The 12,670-nt window shown below is 36.4% G+C and overlaps 1 protein-coding gene across 1 annotated transcript in view; it reads left to right on the top strand.

Annotated features, from left to right (window-relative positions):
• The window catches only part of LOC145297687 (arrestin domain-containing protein 3-like), an 88,199-nt gene extending 75,931 nt beyond the window's left edge, over positions 1-12,268 (top strand). Inside the window, exons 4-6 of the mRNA XM_080143884.1 lie at positions 2,299-2,481; positions 3,265-3,447; positions 12,048-12,268. Coding sequence (XP_080000010.1) covers positions 2,299-2,481; positions 3,265-3,447; positions 12,048-12,152 — 471 coding nt within the window. The 3' untranslated portion in view covers positions 12,153-12,268. The remainder of the gene's footprint in view (positions 1-2,298; positions 2,482-3,264; positions 3,448-12,047) is intronic.
• The last annotated feature ends 402 nt before the right edge of the window (positions 12,269-12,670 follow it).

The raw sequence follows: 12,670 nt of genomic DNA, 5'->3' as shown, positions 1-12,670 counted from the left end.
TTTTTATATTAATAAATTATTTTTCCTACCCGGGTATATAAAGATCATATATCCATACATGCACACACCCAAAAATATCCATATGCATACATTATTACGAGCTTCACTCAAAACGATCTATTACTCATTTAGTTCAAATATACCTTCATACAGGTACTTATTTCGGCTAGTAATACCATAACTGCTCGATGAAGTAGAATATTAAGTGACTTACGTAACCCATATGGGTATGATTATAGTTGCGACCTCACTTATCCTCTTTGTGGGGGGGTTATTTGATGGGGGTTAGTTTTACTTATAGCAGTTCCATTATCCTAATTTAGAGTTCCTTAAGTGCATGTATTCTGAAATGTTTGCAGGATATAGCAGTTTCTTGTTTAATATTCAATAATTTTTCAATAAGACCGAGAAAAATTATTGAATATTAAACAAGAAACTGCTATATCCTGCAAACACAACTAACCCCCATCAAATAACCCCCCACAAATGTAACTTTTACTTTATCTTCTACGTAATTTCAGAATCATTGTCTAGTTTCAGTATATAAAACAAAGAGTGTTCAGCATGGATTCGCTTTTGAATATATGGATTAATGTGTGTATGTGTGTGTTGGCAGTGTCTGTGTATGGATGCATTATGTGTGTGTTGCGTGTATGTGTGGGTGGAGGTAGATTAAAAAGGTCAGTACTTGGTTGACCATAGCTAAGGTTATTAACTTACAGACTCTAAGACAAGAAAACTAAACTCTCAATACCCTATGCCATAAAAAGCCAAAAGTTAAGTTAGATGGGGGAAGGGGAAAAGAAAAAAGATGTTTATCATCTTCAAAGACCTCACTCATCCTTTTACCGTTTTTGTTTTTTTTGACTCCCACCCAGGTTGTATTTTTAACTTGATAAACGAAATAGAAAAATGTATTTGGTGGAAATGTCACTTTTGAAGGTAGTTCTTGGCCTGAAGACGTAATCCCCCAACGTGGGTGATTACAGAAACATGTATGCACATATGTAGCCATTAATGTTTGTATAAATAAAATTAATATATATATATATATATATATATATATATATATATATATATATATATATATATGCATAATTCCACTAGCATGAGGCACTTGACGTATAATATGTCAGCAACAGCCGCATGTATTTCTTTAAGATTTACTTTTTTATTGATATGATTCATGAAAAAATATTAAACATCTTCTAAAAGAGTATCACATTTGACAAACATGGGGTAAGAAAAATGGACCAATAATTCTTAACGGAGCTGAAGTATGAATATTAATAACTATTTCCAATTCATTCAAACAACATATTAAATAATATACAACTTTTATTTATTATTCAACTGATGTGTATATATATATATATATATATATATATATATATATATATATGCCCCACTGCAGAAAAATTGACCAGGCGAATCTATTTGAAGTATTTAGAGAAATTGAGAAAACAAATAGCAAGTCAGACAACACCCTCACTGTTAAAATGAGACGGTTTCTTTTCATAATGATACATTTGCTTTCTTTTTGATTTACTGGTTTTTATATCAATTAATGTTTTTTCTTCCTATTTTAAGTTTATAGTTTGAAACGTTTTCTTTCTTTATTTTTATTAACTTCACGAATTCAGATGTTGTTTTATATGAATATTAGTGCAAACACTGACGAAGCATAAATCTTTTCGTCATTTTTGACAGAGCGTGTACACTTGTATGTAAAATATTAAGTTGTCTAATTACTCATTTTTTTTTACACGGTGGTCACCACTTATCAAGGCCCGGAAGCCACTCAGGGATAAGGATTATTGCAAGTACAGTACGTTAGTGTGGAGATTTAATGAAGTGTTTACTTAAGGGGGCGGTTCATTAGGAATTTGTTTACGTTGGACTTGAAGACATCCAGGTTGTAGTCAGGTGGGAAGCAGGCAGACGGAACAGAGTTCCACAGGCGTGCAGTTCTAAGAAAGAAGCTTTGTTCATGGAATCTACGTTTTAACATTTCTACATATCGAATAAATTGTGTCTGATACTTGTTATTTTGTTTCCCCGTTAAATAACCTTAAAAATACTGATATGTTATAGAATTAGAGAAACGATGTGCGTAAATTGTTTAGTTTTGTTTGACAGCATATTAACTCTTTTCAACTATTTAATGCTAATTTCTCTCATCTTTGTAAAAAGATTTATGGTTCAGGTTCTTAATAACTCCACGTTACCTAAATGTGTCCATAAATAATGAACATTTTGATATACTTTCTGATCGATTAATGTTGCTTCTATTTTCAGCAAGGTGTGAAAAATCAAATCATTAAACAGCCCAATATCTTCTGTTGTCGGTCTGGACCTGTGACGGCATTCCTTGGAGTTGACAAACCTGGTTACATACCAGGCGAGATGGTAGAGCTAAAAGTTGAGATTTCCAATCATTCAGAAAAAGAAGTCTTGTGCTCCAGTGTTAAGTTATACATGGTGAGTGGAAAATGTTATCTTATTTATTTACTAATAATCTTACAGAAGATCAGATTAAATCAGAAAAATTAACGATCCTTACTTCAGTTTATACTAGCGGTGGTGCCCAGCGTTGCCCGGGTCTGTGGAGGTGTGGGTTGAGCAAAAAACAAAAAGTGGTAGTAGGCAAGCAGGCAGGCTCGAACCTATGACGCGAAGGCGAAAAAGAAAGTGAAAGAAAATCTGACGTCTTACCAATGCTCCATGATGCGACCAGAAGTTCAGAACATTAAAATTAGGCAAAGTCAATCTAACCGATAAGATGACTTGCAAAAATAGCTCGCATAAAATCCTTGTAGAAAACTGCCTAGTTGAGAGTGTTTTTGGCAAATTTTTCGATATTTGTTGTCTGAGACGACGAGCTTCAAAATGATACTAATCTCTTGAAAATCCGTCGCCTCTGTCAAAAGTTTTAGGTAGACATACATACATACATACATACATACATACATACATACATACATACATACATACATACATACATTTAAACAGACAAGTGAGATTTATATTAAAGATTTCTAATACAATCTGTGATTTGACCGCAAAGGCATATTTTATCTTCTGTCTATTTTCCATCATCACTAATTTGCATCTCTCATATTATTCTCCAGAAAAAAAATATCTGCAAGAACTCATTAAACCTTAACATATGGTCATTTCATTCAACATAAATTATTACTAATTGGAATTGCTTTTAAATTTTAAAATTTGATATCGTTTTTTATTTCGCTTCCTTTTTTGCAGCATGTGCTTTATCATGGGAAGCAAGCTCAGGGTACCGAACTTCAGGCATTGTCTTGTGTCAACCATCCTAGTATTCCGCCCGGAGAATCAGACGTGTGGAGTGGGGAACGAATGATGGTTCCACCGTTGTCTCCTTCCAATCTTGATGGTTGTAATGTGATCGACATCAAATATTTTCTTGTGGTAAGATTTTTCATTTTAGGAAAGGAGTGTTCAGGGGTGGGAGTACCTGTTATTTAAAGCACTGTTTGGTTATTTGGAACTTTTTATTTACCAATTTTCATCCCATTTAAGTTGATATTTTTGGCAATTTTAATCTGAGTGCTTGAATTCCTGAAAATCTAATGTTTATACTAGAATCTGTGTTTGAAATAAAAGTTATGTTTATTTATGCTGGTATTTTAATCATTTGAATATTTGATATTCTATTTTTTTTTACATTGTGTAATAACTATGTGTTTGGGTTTCTTTACAAACAGGCAGTCTCCAAAACAGATATCATACTTTGATCCTAGCCCAAATACCAAAAAAGTGTATTTTAGTTCAGTCTTCACATTTGACATAATAGCAACTGCAGGTTAAATTTTTATAAATTACTTGGTTTTGTATTGCATCTTTGGTGGTCGATTAATCTCATTGGTTTTTTTTTTTTTTGGTTTTTTTACATGGTAGTCACCACTTATTAAGACCTGGAAGCCACTCGAGGATAAGGGTTATTGCATGTACAGAAATCCATGGGATAGTATCGTAGGAATCGTTAGTATTGGAGATTTTATAAAGTGTCTTAGTTAAGGGGGTGGTTCATCAGGAATTTGTTTATGTTGGACTTGAAGACATCCCAGTTGTAGCCAGATGGAAAACAGGCAAGCGGAAGAGAGTTCCACAGGCGTGCACTTCTAAGAAACAAGCTTTGTTCATGGAATCTACGTTTTGATTTTGGCACATATAAAGAGTGGCGAAAATTTTTGACAGTGGTTTCAACTAGATGGGTGTTTATCGTGAAAGATTGGTGAGGGGGCACATAGATTGGAGCTCAGAGGAGCACCTAAGCCACGAAGTCTATTTTGTACTCTGTCAAGGCAGGAAAGGCTGTTTTTAGCAGCTCCTGCCCATATGTGGTCCATCTTTGGACATACCTGGCTTTTATACAGATAGAGAATTGCATCATTAGTGAGATATCTTCTGGAGCGGTAAAAGGATCCTACTATTTTTCCAGTGACTTTGGCAACAGACTAGATGTATGTGTTCCATTTCAGATCAGGAGTAAAGGTCAATCCCAGAAGCTTGTCAAAACATGGAGCCTCCCCAAGATGAAAGCCATCCATTTCAATTGATGCCAGATGGGGATCAGAGCGTTGATGATGTAAAGATAGGAGCTTGGTTTTAGATGCATTAAAAGTAATCAGCCACCTCTTCCCCCACTGTACCACACGCTCAAGATCAGAGGAGAGAATCAGAGAGAACTTTGTCATTTACAGCCTTTGATGTGTTGCCATAGATGGTTGTGTCATCAGCATAGATGATTTAAGTATGATTTTTTTCTTTTAAAAAGGGTGTGGAGTGTACGAACATGAAATTAGCTTATTATTATTATCATTATTATTATTATTATTATTATTATTATTATTATTATTATTATAATAGAGATATTAAGAAGAAGAAGAAGGAATCAATGGAAAAATTCATCAGTTGAGTCCGATATGATAATGATAATGCAATAATATGTAATTATTGAATAATAATAATAATAATAATAATAATAATAATGATGATGATGATGATGATGATGATAATAATAAGGATAACAAAAGGTGAAACTCATGAAAACACTTGGACATGGCTATGAAAAGGATGCCTAAACAGAGAAACTGAATCCCTAATAACAGCCACACACAATAGCACATTTAGAACTAACCATATCAAAGCAATGATACACAAGCTACAAGAAAACAGGATATGTAGACAAAATAATAGACGAAACGATAAACCACATAATAAGTAAATGCAGAAAGTAGCTCAAAAAGCGTCTAAGGTCAAGTGGGGAAAGCAGTACACTGAGAACTATGCAGACAACTGCATTTTGAACACCCAGACAAACAAGCAGCAGTACTTGAAAACAGAAATCACAAAATCCTATGCAAAATGGACATACAAATAGATGAACCCATCCAAGCAAGAAGACAGACTGTAATAATAGTTAACAAGAAGGAAAAGTTCTGTCAGATCATACATGCCGTTCAAGGAGGCCATATTGTGAATATCAAGAAGACTGAGAAGCGAAGCAAATACACCAAACTAGCCAGAGAGCTGAAAGTGATATGAATGATCAAGAAAGTCAAGATAACACCAATAAAAAAAGAATGAGAGAGATTGGTGAGGGGGCACCATAGATTGGAGCTCAGAGGGAATGACTGAGAAGATGCCATGGATAGCAATAATGAAAACAACTGAAATATGAAGGATAACCTTTGAACGCAGAAACAAATACACATGAACTACAAACAATGAATGGCTATACAGAAACTGCAACAGAGGTAAAAACAAAAAAAAAGATGGAGGGACACCATATGGAATCACGAAAACTAAGAGTTACTTCCACCCACAAAAAAAAAATTAAAATTAAAACTTTTTTTAATTGTAGTGTCAGTATCAACTGGCACCACACCAAATAGTAAAGGATCAAGGGGAATGGAAAAACAGAGGAGAGAAAGCATTAACTAAACCTCCACTAGATAAATGCAAAGCATGCTAGAACCTTGTGGAGATTTATTGCCACCTAGAATCCAATGAAGGCCAATATTGCCAGTGAAAAGTTAATTGCAATAACACAAATTCTTCTCCAAATGCTATCGAAAGAGGTAAAGAATACTGGAAATCTGAGGAAACTTGTTGTCACCGAGACTCCAGGGAATACCACAGGTTGTAGACAGAAATAAATTTTTGATGATGGCTTACGTGTGAAAGCACTATGTTAATAATAATGATAAGACTGAAATTCTATAGCAAACAGCAATGATAACAACAGTTGAAATCTTAAAAAAGATGCTCGAATGCAGTAACCAATCCACATAAGCTATGAACACTAACTAGCCATTCCTCAAACTTGTGTGTGTGCATATATATATATATATATATATATATATATATATATATATATATAAAATAAAGCCTAACGTCTGTGAGTGTCTGTCTGTACACAAACAGGCTCCTGTATGGTATACTATCATACTAACCTGACCACATACAATAATAGAAAAGGTATCAAGGAGCAAAAATGGGTATGATAAAGTCACCCATTCCCAATGGGAGATGAGCCCCAAAGGGAAACCCCTATGCACATTCACACTATTTCATGTAAAGCTACCAAATTTGGCAGAATAACCTACCATGAGGAGGGGAAGGTTTTGATGTATTATACCACTCACTCTCACAAACGGGGGTGAGGCCCCAATAGTGGGGGTCACGTAACTGGAAACCCTGGGCACGCTCACACTGTTTGATTTACACTTGTACAGTTATTAAATATGGCAGGATAACCCATCATGGGGTGAAGAGAGGTTTGGACGGGTTACACTGCTGACCGCCACCAATAAGGAGGAGGTCCCAGGGATGTCACTTATAAATGGGAACCCATGTATACTCCCACCGTTTGATGTAGCGAGCAAACTCGTCATGATAACCCCATCACAGGAAGGGAGAGGTTTTTACGGGTTATATCACCCACTCACACCAACAGAGGTAGGGCCCCATGAGGGTCACTTGTAAGGGGGAATCCAAATTAGTGTTCATACATTTGTGTTAATAAAGATCCCCACTACTACCCCTTTATGTTCCTTTGACGGCGGTTGCTTTGGCTTTGATACTCCAAAAGTTTCAAGCTATCTCTTTACCCCCACAACCTCTTTTCATAACCCTTCATATTTTCATAAATCAGAATCCATTTTTTTTTAACTCTTTTTAACCCAGTAAGCAGGGCTGTGGAATCGGATGGTAAAAGTCTGACTCCGACTCTGACTCCTAGAATTCCTTGGATGCCGACTCCGACTCCGACTCTGAATCCTTTTATATTTGTGACTGCCGACTCCTGACTCCGACTGCCGACTCCTTGACTCCTATGTGGAAATCTATTCTGCAAATCCATATACCAGCCTCCCACATCTATTCAGCATTTTATAATTACTTTTCATGTATATTATTTTTTATGTATTTGTCCTAGTTTATATTGTCTGCAAATTTTAGCCCGAGGAGTTTGAAAGTAGAATTCTCAGGTAGGGTGTTATTTGTCATCGATATAAGCGGTAGATAGGCTCTGCCTATTGCCCAACTTCCATACTCCTTCTTTGCCTATTAGCTGGGAGCAGAGGTGCAGCCACAGGGACTCATTAGAGACGTCCAGTGCTTAGCCTTGTTTCCTAAATGAATGCCGTCACCCACATTTGCCTAATTCCCTTCCCCTATAGCTGGGCATCTTGGAGGTGCTTGTTTACCATATATGCTAACATGATTGGACTACTGTCGGACAGTTTTGAGGGGAACGGATTGACAGTTGCTGGTTGCTGTTTCTGACTGACAGAATAAAAGCCCTAACTCTTTGGTAGTGCTTAGAGCGGCTACTCTACCATCAGTTGTATAATGTTTGTAGAGCAATGTCGCACATGGTGGGCATTCCCGAGGCAACATTCCTGTAGATGAGCAGCCGGTTGATGGTCTACTTGTGTTGCATGGTGGTGGCTATGCACATCCGTTTTGCCTTCCACCTCACTCTAGATCTGAAACTACGAAATAAAATGAAATAACAGCTCAGTCCAAAAAAAACATTCAAACCAGACACACACTCACAGAATTCTCTTGAGGCTTGCATTTGCAAATATCCATGGACTTAACTTAAATCACTTCTCATAGCAAACTCCCCGGATATCTTAGCACTAAGTGTAACTAACTTGTACTCATCCATCCCATCTAACTACTTGAACATGTGTGGTTATCTTCCATTTGTCATAAGGACTCTGACAGACACATGAACGGACTTGGAGTCTATATTCGTAACACCCTCTCCATGTCTAGGGAATCTAAACTAGAATCAGGTGACAAGGCCTTCATGTGCTTCAAAAAACTTTACGGCATAGCGTTAGCTACCTGTATTTTCTTTATCGCTCTCCATCAACCCAGAACTATACTATAATCAATCATGTCTCTGACAGCATGGTTGTTGCACTCTCGCTTGACACTAACACCCAAATACATGTATTTGGTGATTTCAGCGCCCACCACAGAAATTGGTGTGGCTTCTCTAACTACACTGACAAAGCTGGTAGCGTCATCCATAACTTTGCTATATCCCATTCTTTGACACAGTAACATTCCCGACCTGTCTCCCAGATCGTCAGGACCAACAAGCCTCACTTCTGGATCTATTTCTGACAACAGTTCCTGAAGATTGCATAACAAATACTCATTGCCCACTTGGGAATGCTGATCATGCTGTGAAAATGATAGACATCACTCTAAACTGTCGCCCCCAAGTTGAAGAGCCATTGCTCCAAACGACAAAGTACTACAATAAGACTGACTGGGATGCCATTAGAGATCACATTAGAGACGCCCTATGAGGAAATATCTTTTCTCTTCCAGCAGAACAGTGCGCAAATGAGACTACTGAATGGTTCAAAGCAGCAATTGAAGCACATGTTCTTACATGGAAATTCTATAGCAAACCCCACTCCCCCCAATGGTTTACTTCTACTTGCACAGCCGCCATTGCTCAGAGGCAACATGCATACTGTAGATTTATTCGCCATAAGGTCTGTGCAAAACAGCCAAAAGTTTATAGAAGCTAGTTTATAGAATTAGTTGTAAGAAAAAAGTAGTGACAGTTAAGAGTAAATATACTGAAACCACCAGGAAACGCATTGAAGTGTCGAAGTTAGGAACTCGTGATTTCTGGAAAATCTATAATAGTGTAGTAGATGATGGGCAATCAACAATACCCCCACTATCCAATAATCATGAGGTTGTTTGCACAGCAACTGAGAAAGCTAAAATGCTTGCCCATCAGTTTACCTCAAACTGTACCTTGAATCCAGCAAACCATTCCCTCCCTGATTTTCCTCAGCAGACAGAAACCACACGAGATGATCTGAAAATCACCCCTTCTCAAGTACATAATGTCATAAAAAACCTAGACACCTCAAAAGCATGTGGACCTTATCTCATCCCGGCTGTGCTATTAAAAAAATGCTCCACTGAGGTTGCTCCAACTCTCTCTAAACTCTTTAACAAATGTCTGAACGAATCTTGCTTTCCAAACTGCTGGAAAACTGTTTCTGTGGTACCAGTTTACAAAAACTTTGGCGAAAAACTGACCTATTAAATTATCACCCAATTAGTCTCCTCCATCCTTTCATCAAAATATTTGAATCTTTAATTAATCAAGCTCTAGTCCACCACCTTACAGCTGCTAAACCTAGACAAGCCCATTCTACTGCAGATATTTTAACTGTAATCTCTGAACGTATATACCAAGTACTGGATAAGGCAGAGGAAGCGAACGCAGTAGCCCTAGATATATCTAAGGCTTTTGACAGAGTATGGCACGATAGTCTTCCCATGAAAATAAAATCCTATGGCATTACTGGACGAATACTTAACACAATTAAATCCTTCTTAAATGAGAGAAGAATCTAGATTGTCCTCGATGGGCATATATCCAAACAATATGATATAAATGCATTGCGATGTAAAAAGTTGAAATAATAATAATAATAAAAAATACAATTGGTCCTTTATTATTTCTGATATTCATAAACGACTTACCTGATAAAATTATCTCTGAGGTATATTTGTCGATGACACTACGCTCTATAGCAGCATGTGGGGAAAACTAATGAGCACATATCTAAGGTGATGGCAGAAACCCTAGAAGAAGACCTTCAGTCTGTAGTCGAATGGAGACAAAAATGGATGGTAACGTTCAACGCTGCCAAGACAAAGCTCGTTTCTTTTAATAATTACATGAAACCTTACCAACCACCAATAGCTATTGCTAAAGATACATTACCTGAAAGTACTTCCTCAGCTTAACTGTCACAGGGAACATGAGTTAGAACAGATACATCGAGAATATTGCCAAGGCTGCTGCAAAGAAGGTGGGCTCTCTCTACCATGCTAGAAAGTTCCTTACACCTGAAAGTATCCTGTACTTCTACAAAGCCACCGTTCGCCCATGTATGGAGTACTGCTGTCACATTTGGGCTGGGTGTCTGCTACGTCTCTCACTCCTTGACAGAGTTCAAAAGTGAGTCGCCAACCTGATAGGTCCTGAACTTTCATCTAAGCTTCAGCCCCTATCCCATCGATGAAATGTTGCATCCCTCTGCCTGTTCTACAAGTATTTTAATGGTGGATGATCTGACGAACTACAAGCCCTTGTACCCCCTCAACGAAAATACCCCCGACAAACCCAACAAGAAGCAAAGTCCCAACCCTACACAGTAGAGATATTTAAATGTAAGAAAGCCTTCTACTCTAATAGTTTCTTCCCCAGAACTGCTTGACTTTGGAATTTTCTTCCGGGTTTCTGCTTTCCCAACTGTACTGACATGCAGAAATGTAATGTGAACAGACATATTGCTGCTAAACTCTCTACAAGGTACCCCTGCAACTTAGGTCCCTGATAGTAGCCCAGCACATCAAAGTGGCAATGTGCCTTGTTTGGGGTTAAAATGTAATAAAAGAAAAAGTAAAAACTGGTAAAACTAAACAGGAAAACCATGTAAAAAAATTAATTTATTAGACTTAAGGAGTCGGATAAAAAATTCTGACTCCAACTCCGACTCTTACTCCTAGTACTTGTAGAAATCCAACTCCGACTCCAGCTAAAACCTCCGACTCTTTCCAACTCCGCAACCCTGTCTGCAAATATATATATATATATATATATATATATATATATATATATATATATATATATATATATATATATATATATATATAAATCCATGAAACTCGCATGTTTATTAAAGAGTGCTCAATGCAAAACAGAGCAGGTATATAGTCTGTTTATTATACAAACATTATTGGTTACATATGTGGATACATGTTTCAGTGGAGTTCCAATTCACGGACAACATTCCATCAGACCAAAAAAGAATTGACATTGAAATAGGTGTAAAGATTACATTGTTTTTCATAAGATATTTGGGTGTATGGCTTTATGAAGTGTTCTCCCTGAATTGGGATTCTACTGAAACATGTATGCACATATGTAACCAATAATGAAAAAATGCATTTAAAAATATATGATTACATTCTTATGTGTCATGCCGAAATGTGTAAAAGTTCTAACAATTACAAAAAATGGTCGAGTAAAAACCAGATCTGTGTTTTACAAAGAAACATAGATATTAGCGATCTGCCATTTTCTATTTTTAAATGGCAAATTTGTCAAAATCATCGATTGCAGTTACTTCCCTTGGATTATAAAAACGGATCAATACCAACCAATATGCTAAAACTCTATAATAAAAATGAAAAACAATTTTCTTGTAATTATTTTTCCACTCAATCATTTTTTGTAAATTTTGTAATTTTTCCTTATTTCAACATGACATGTAAGTATGTAATCGTGTTTTTACCTAAAATATATTTATTTGAAATCGCATTATACTACACAAGCACCAAATAATTGCCCTTTCTTTATGCTGTTAGCATTTTATCCTTTAAAGTGTGTTGTGTTGTACTTTGATTATGTTGAAAAAAGAATCTTGCATTTTGTTTCTTTACAGCTCAATGTGAAACTCGACGAACCACCTTTTGATCTAAATGTTCCCTTGGACATTACCATTGGATCCATTCCTATAAGAATGAAAAAAGGCCACATCTACTCGTGACCCCCACTCCTACCTGAATCCACACGGACATTGAACAACCTCCGTCATCAAGTTGATTTGCACCAGCCATCAATATCACTACATCTGCTAAAAAAAATTGTTAAAGAAACTAAAAATAGCATCAGTGATTTTTGACAACGACCATTTTTGCCTTTGCCTGCTGCAGCTGTCACACTGTTTAACAACCATGACAGTTCCAAGGTGGCAAAACGTTTTGAGATTTATCCCAGAAGACGGTGCTAAATACTAATGCCAGCATTACCGCCTCTTCTATGATTTAAGCAGATTCAGTATTTTGTTTTTTGGATTTTTTTTTTTCTGCTTTTTGTTTGGTTTTTTCTTTCACAAAATAATCATATAAATAATTTCTTTCACAAAATAATCATATAAATAATTTTTCGAAAACAAATTTGTTCATGTTTATAAAAATCATCTCCTGTGAAATAATTCTTGCAACTGACATTTCGCAATGCAGTATCATAAAAGACATTTGTCTGAACGCACCTGATGAGACTAAA

Source organism: Euprymna scolopes, chromosome 18 (genome assembly GCF_053919585.1).
Source record: "Euprymna scolopes isolate OS-2025 chromosome 18, ASM5391958v1, whole genome shotgun sequence".
NCBI classification, from domain to species: Eukaryota; Metazoa; Mollusca; class Cephalopoda; order Sepiida; family Sepiolidae; genus Euprymna; species Euprymna scolopes.
This window is presented reverse-complemented; position numbering and strand designations above follow the sequence as displayed.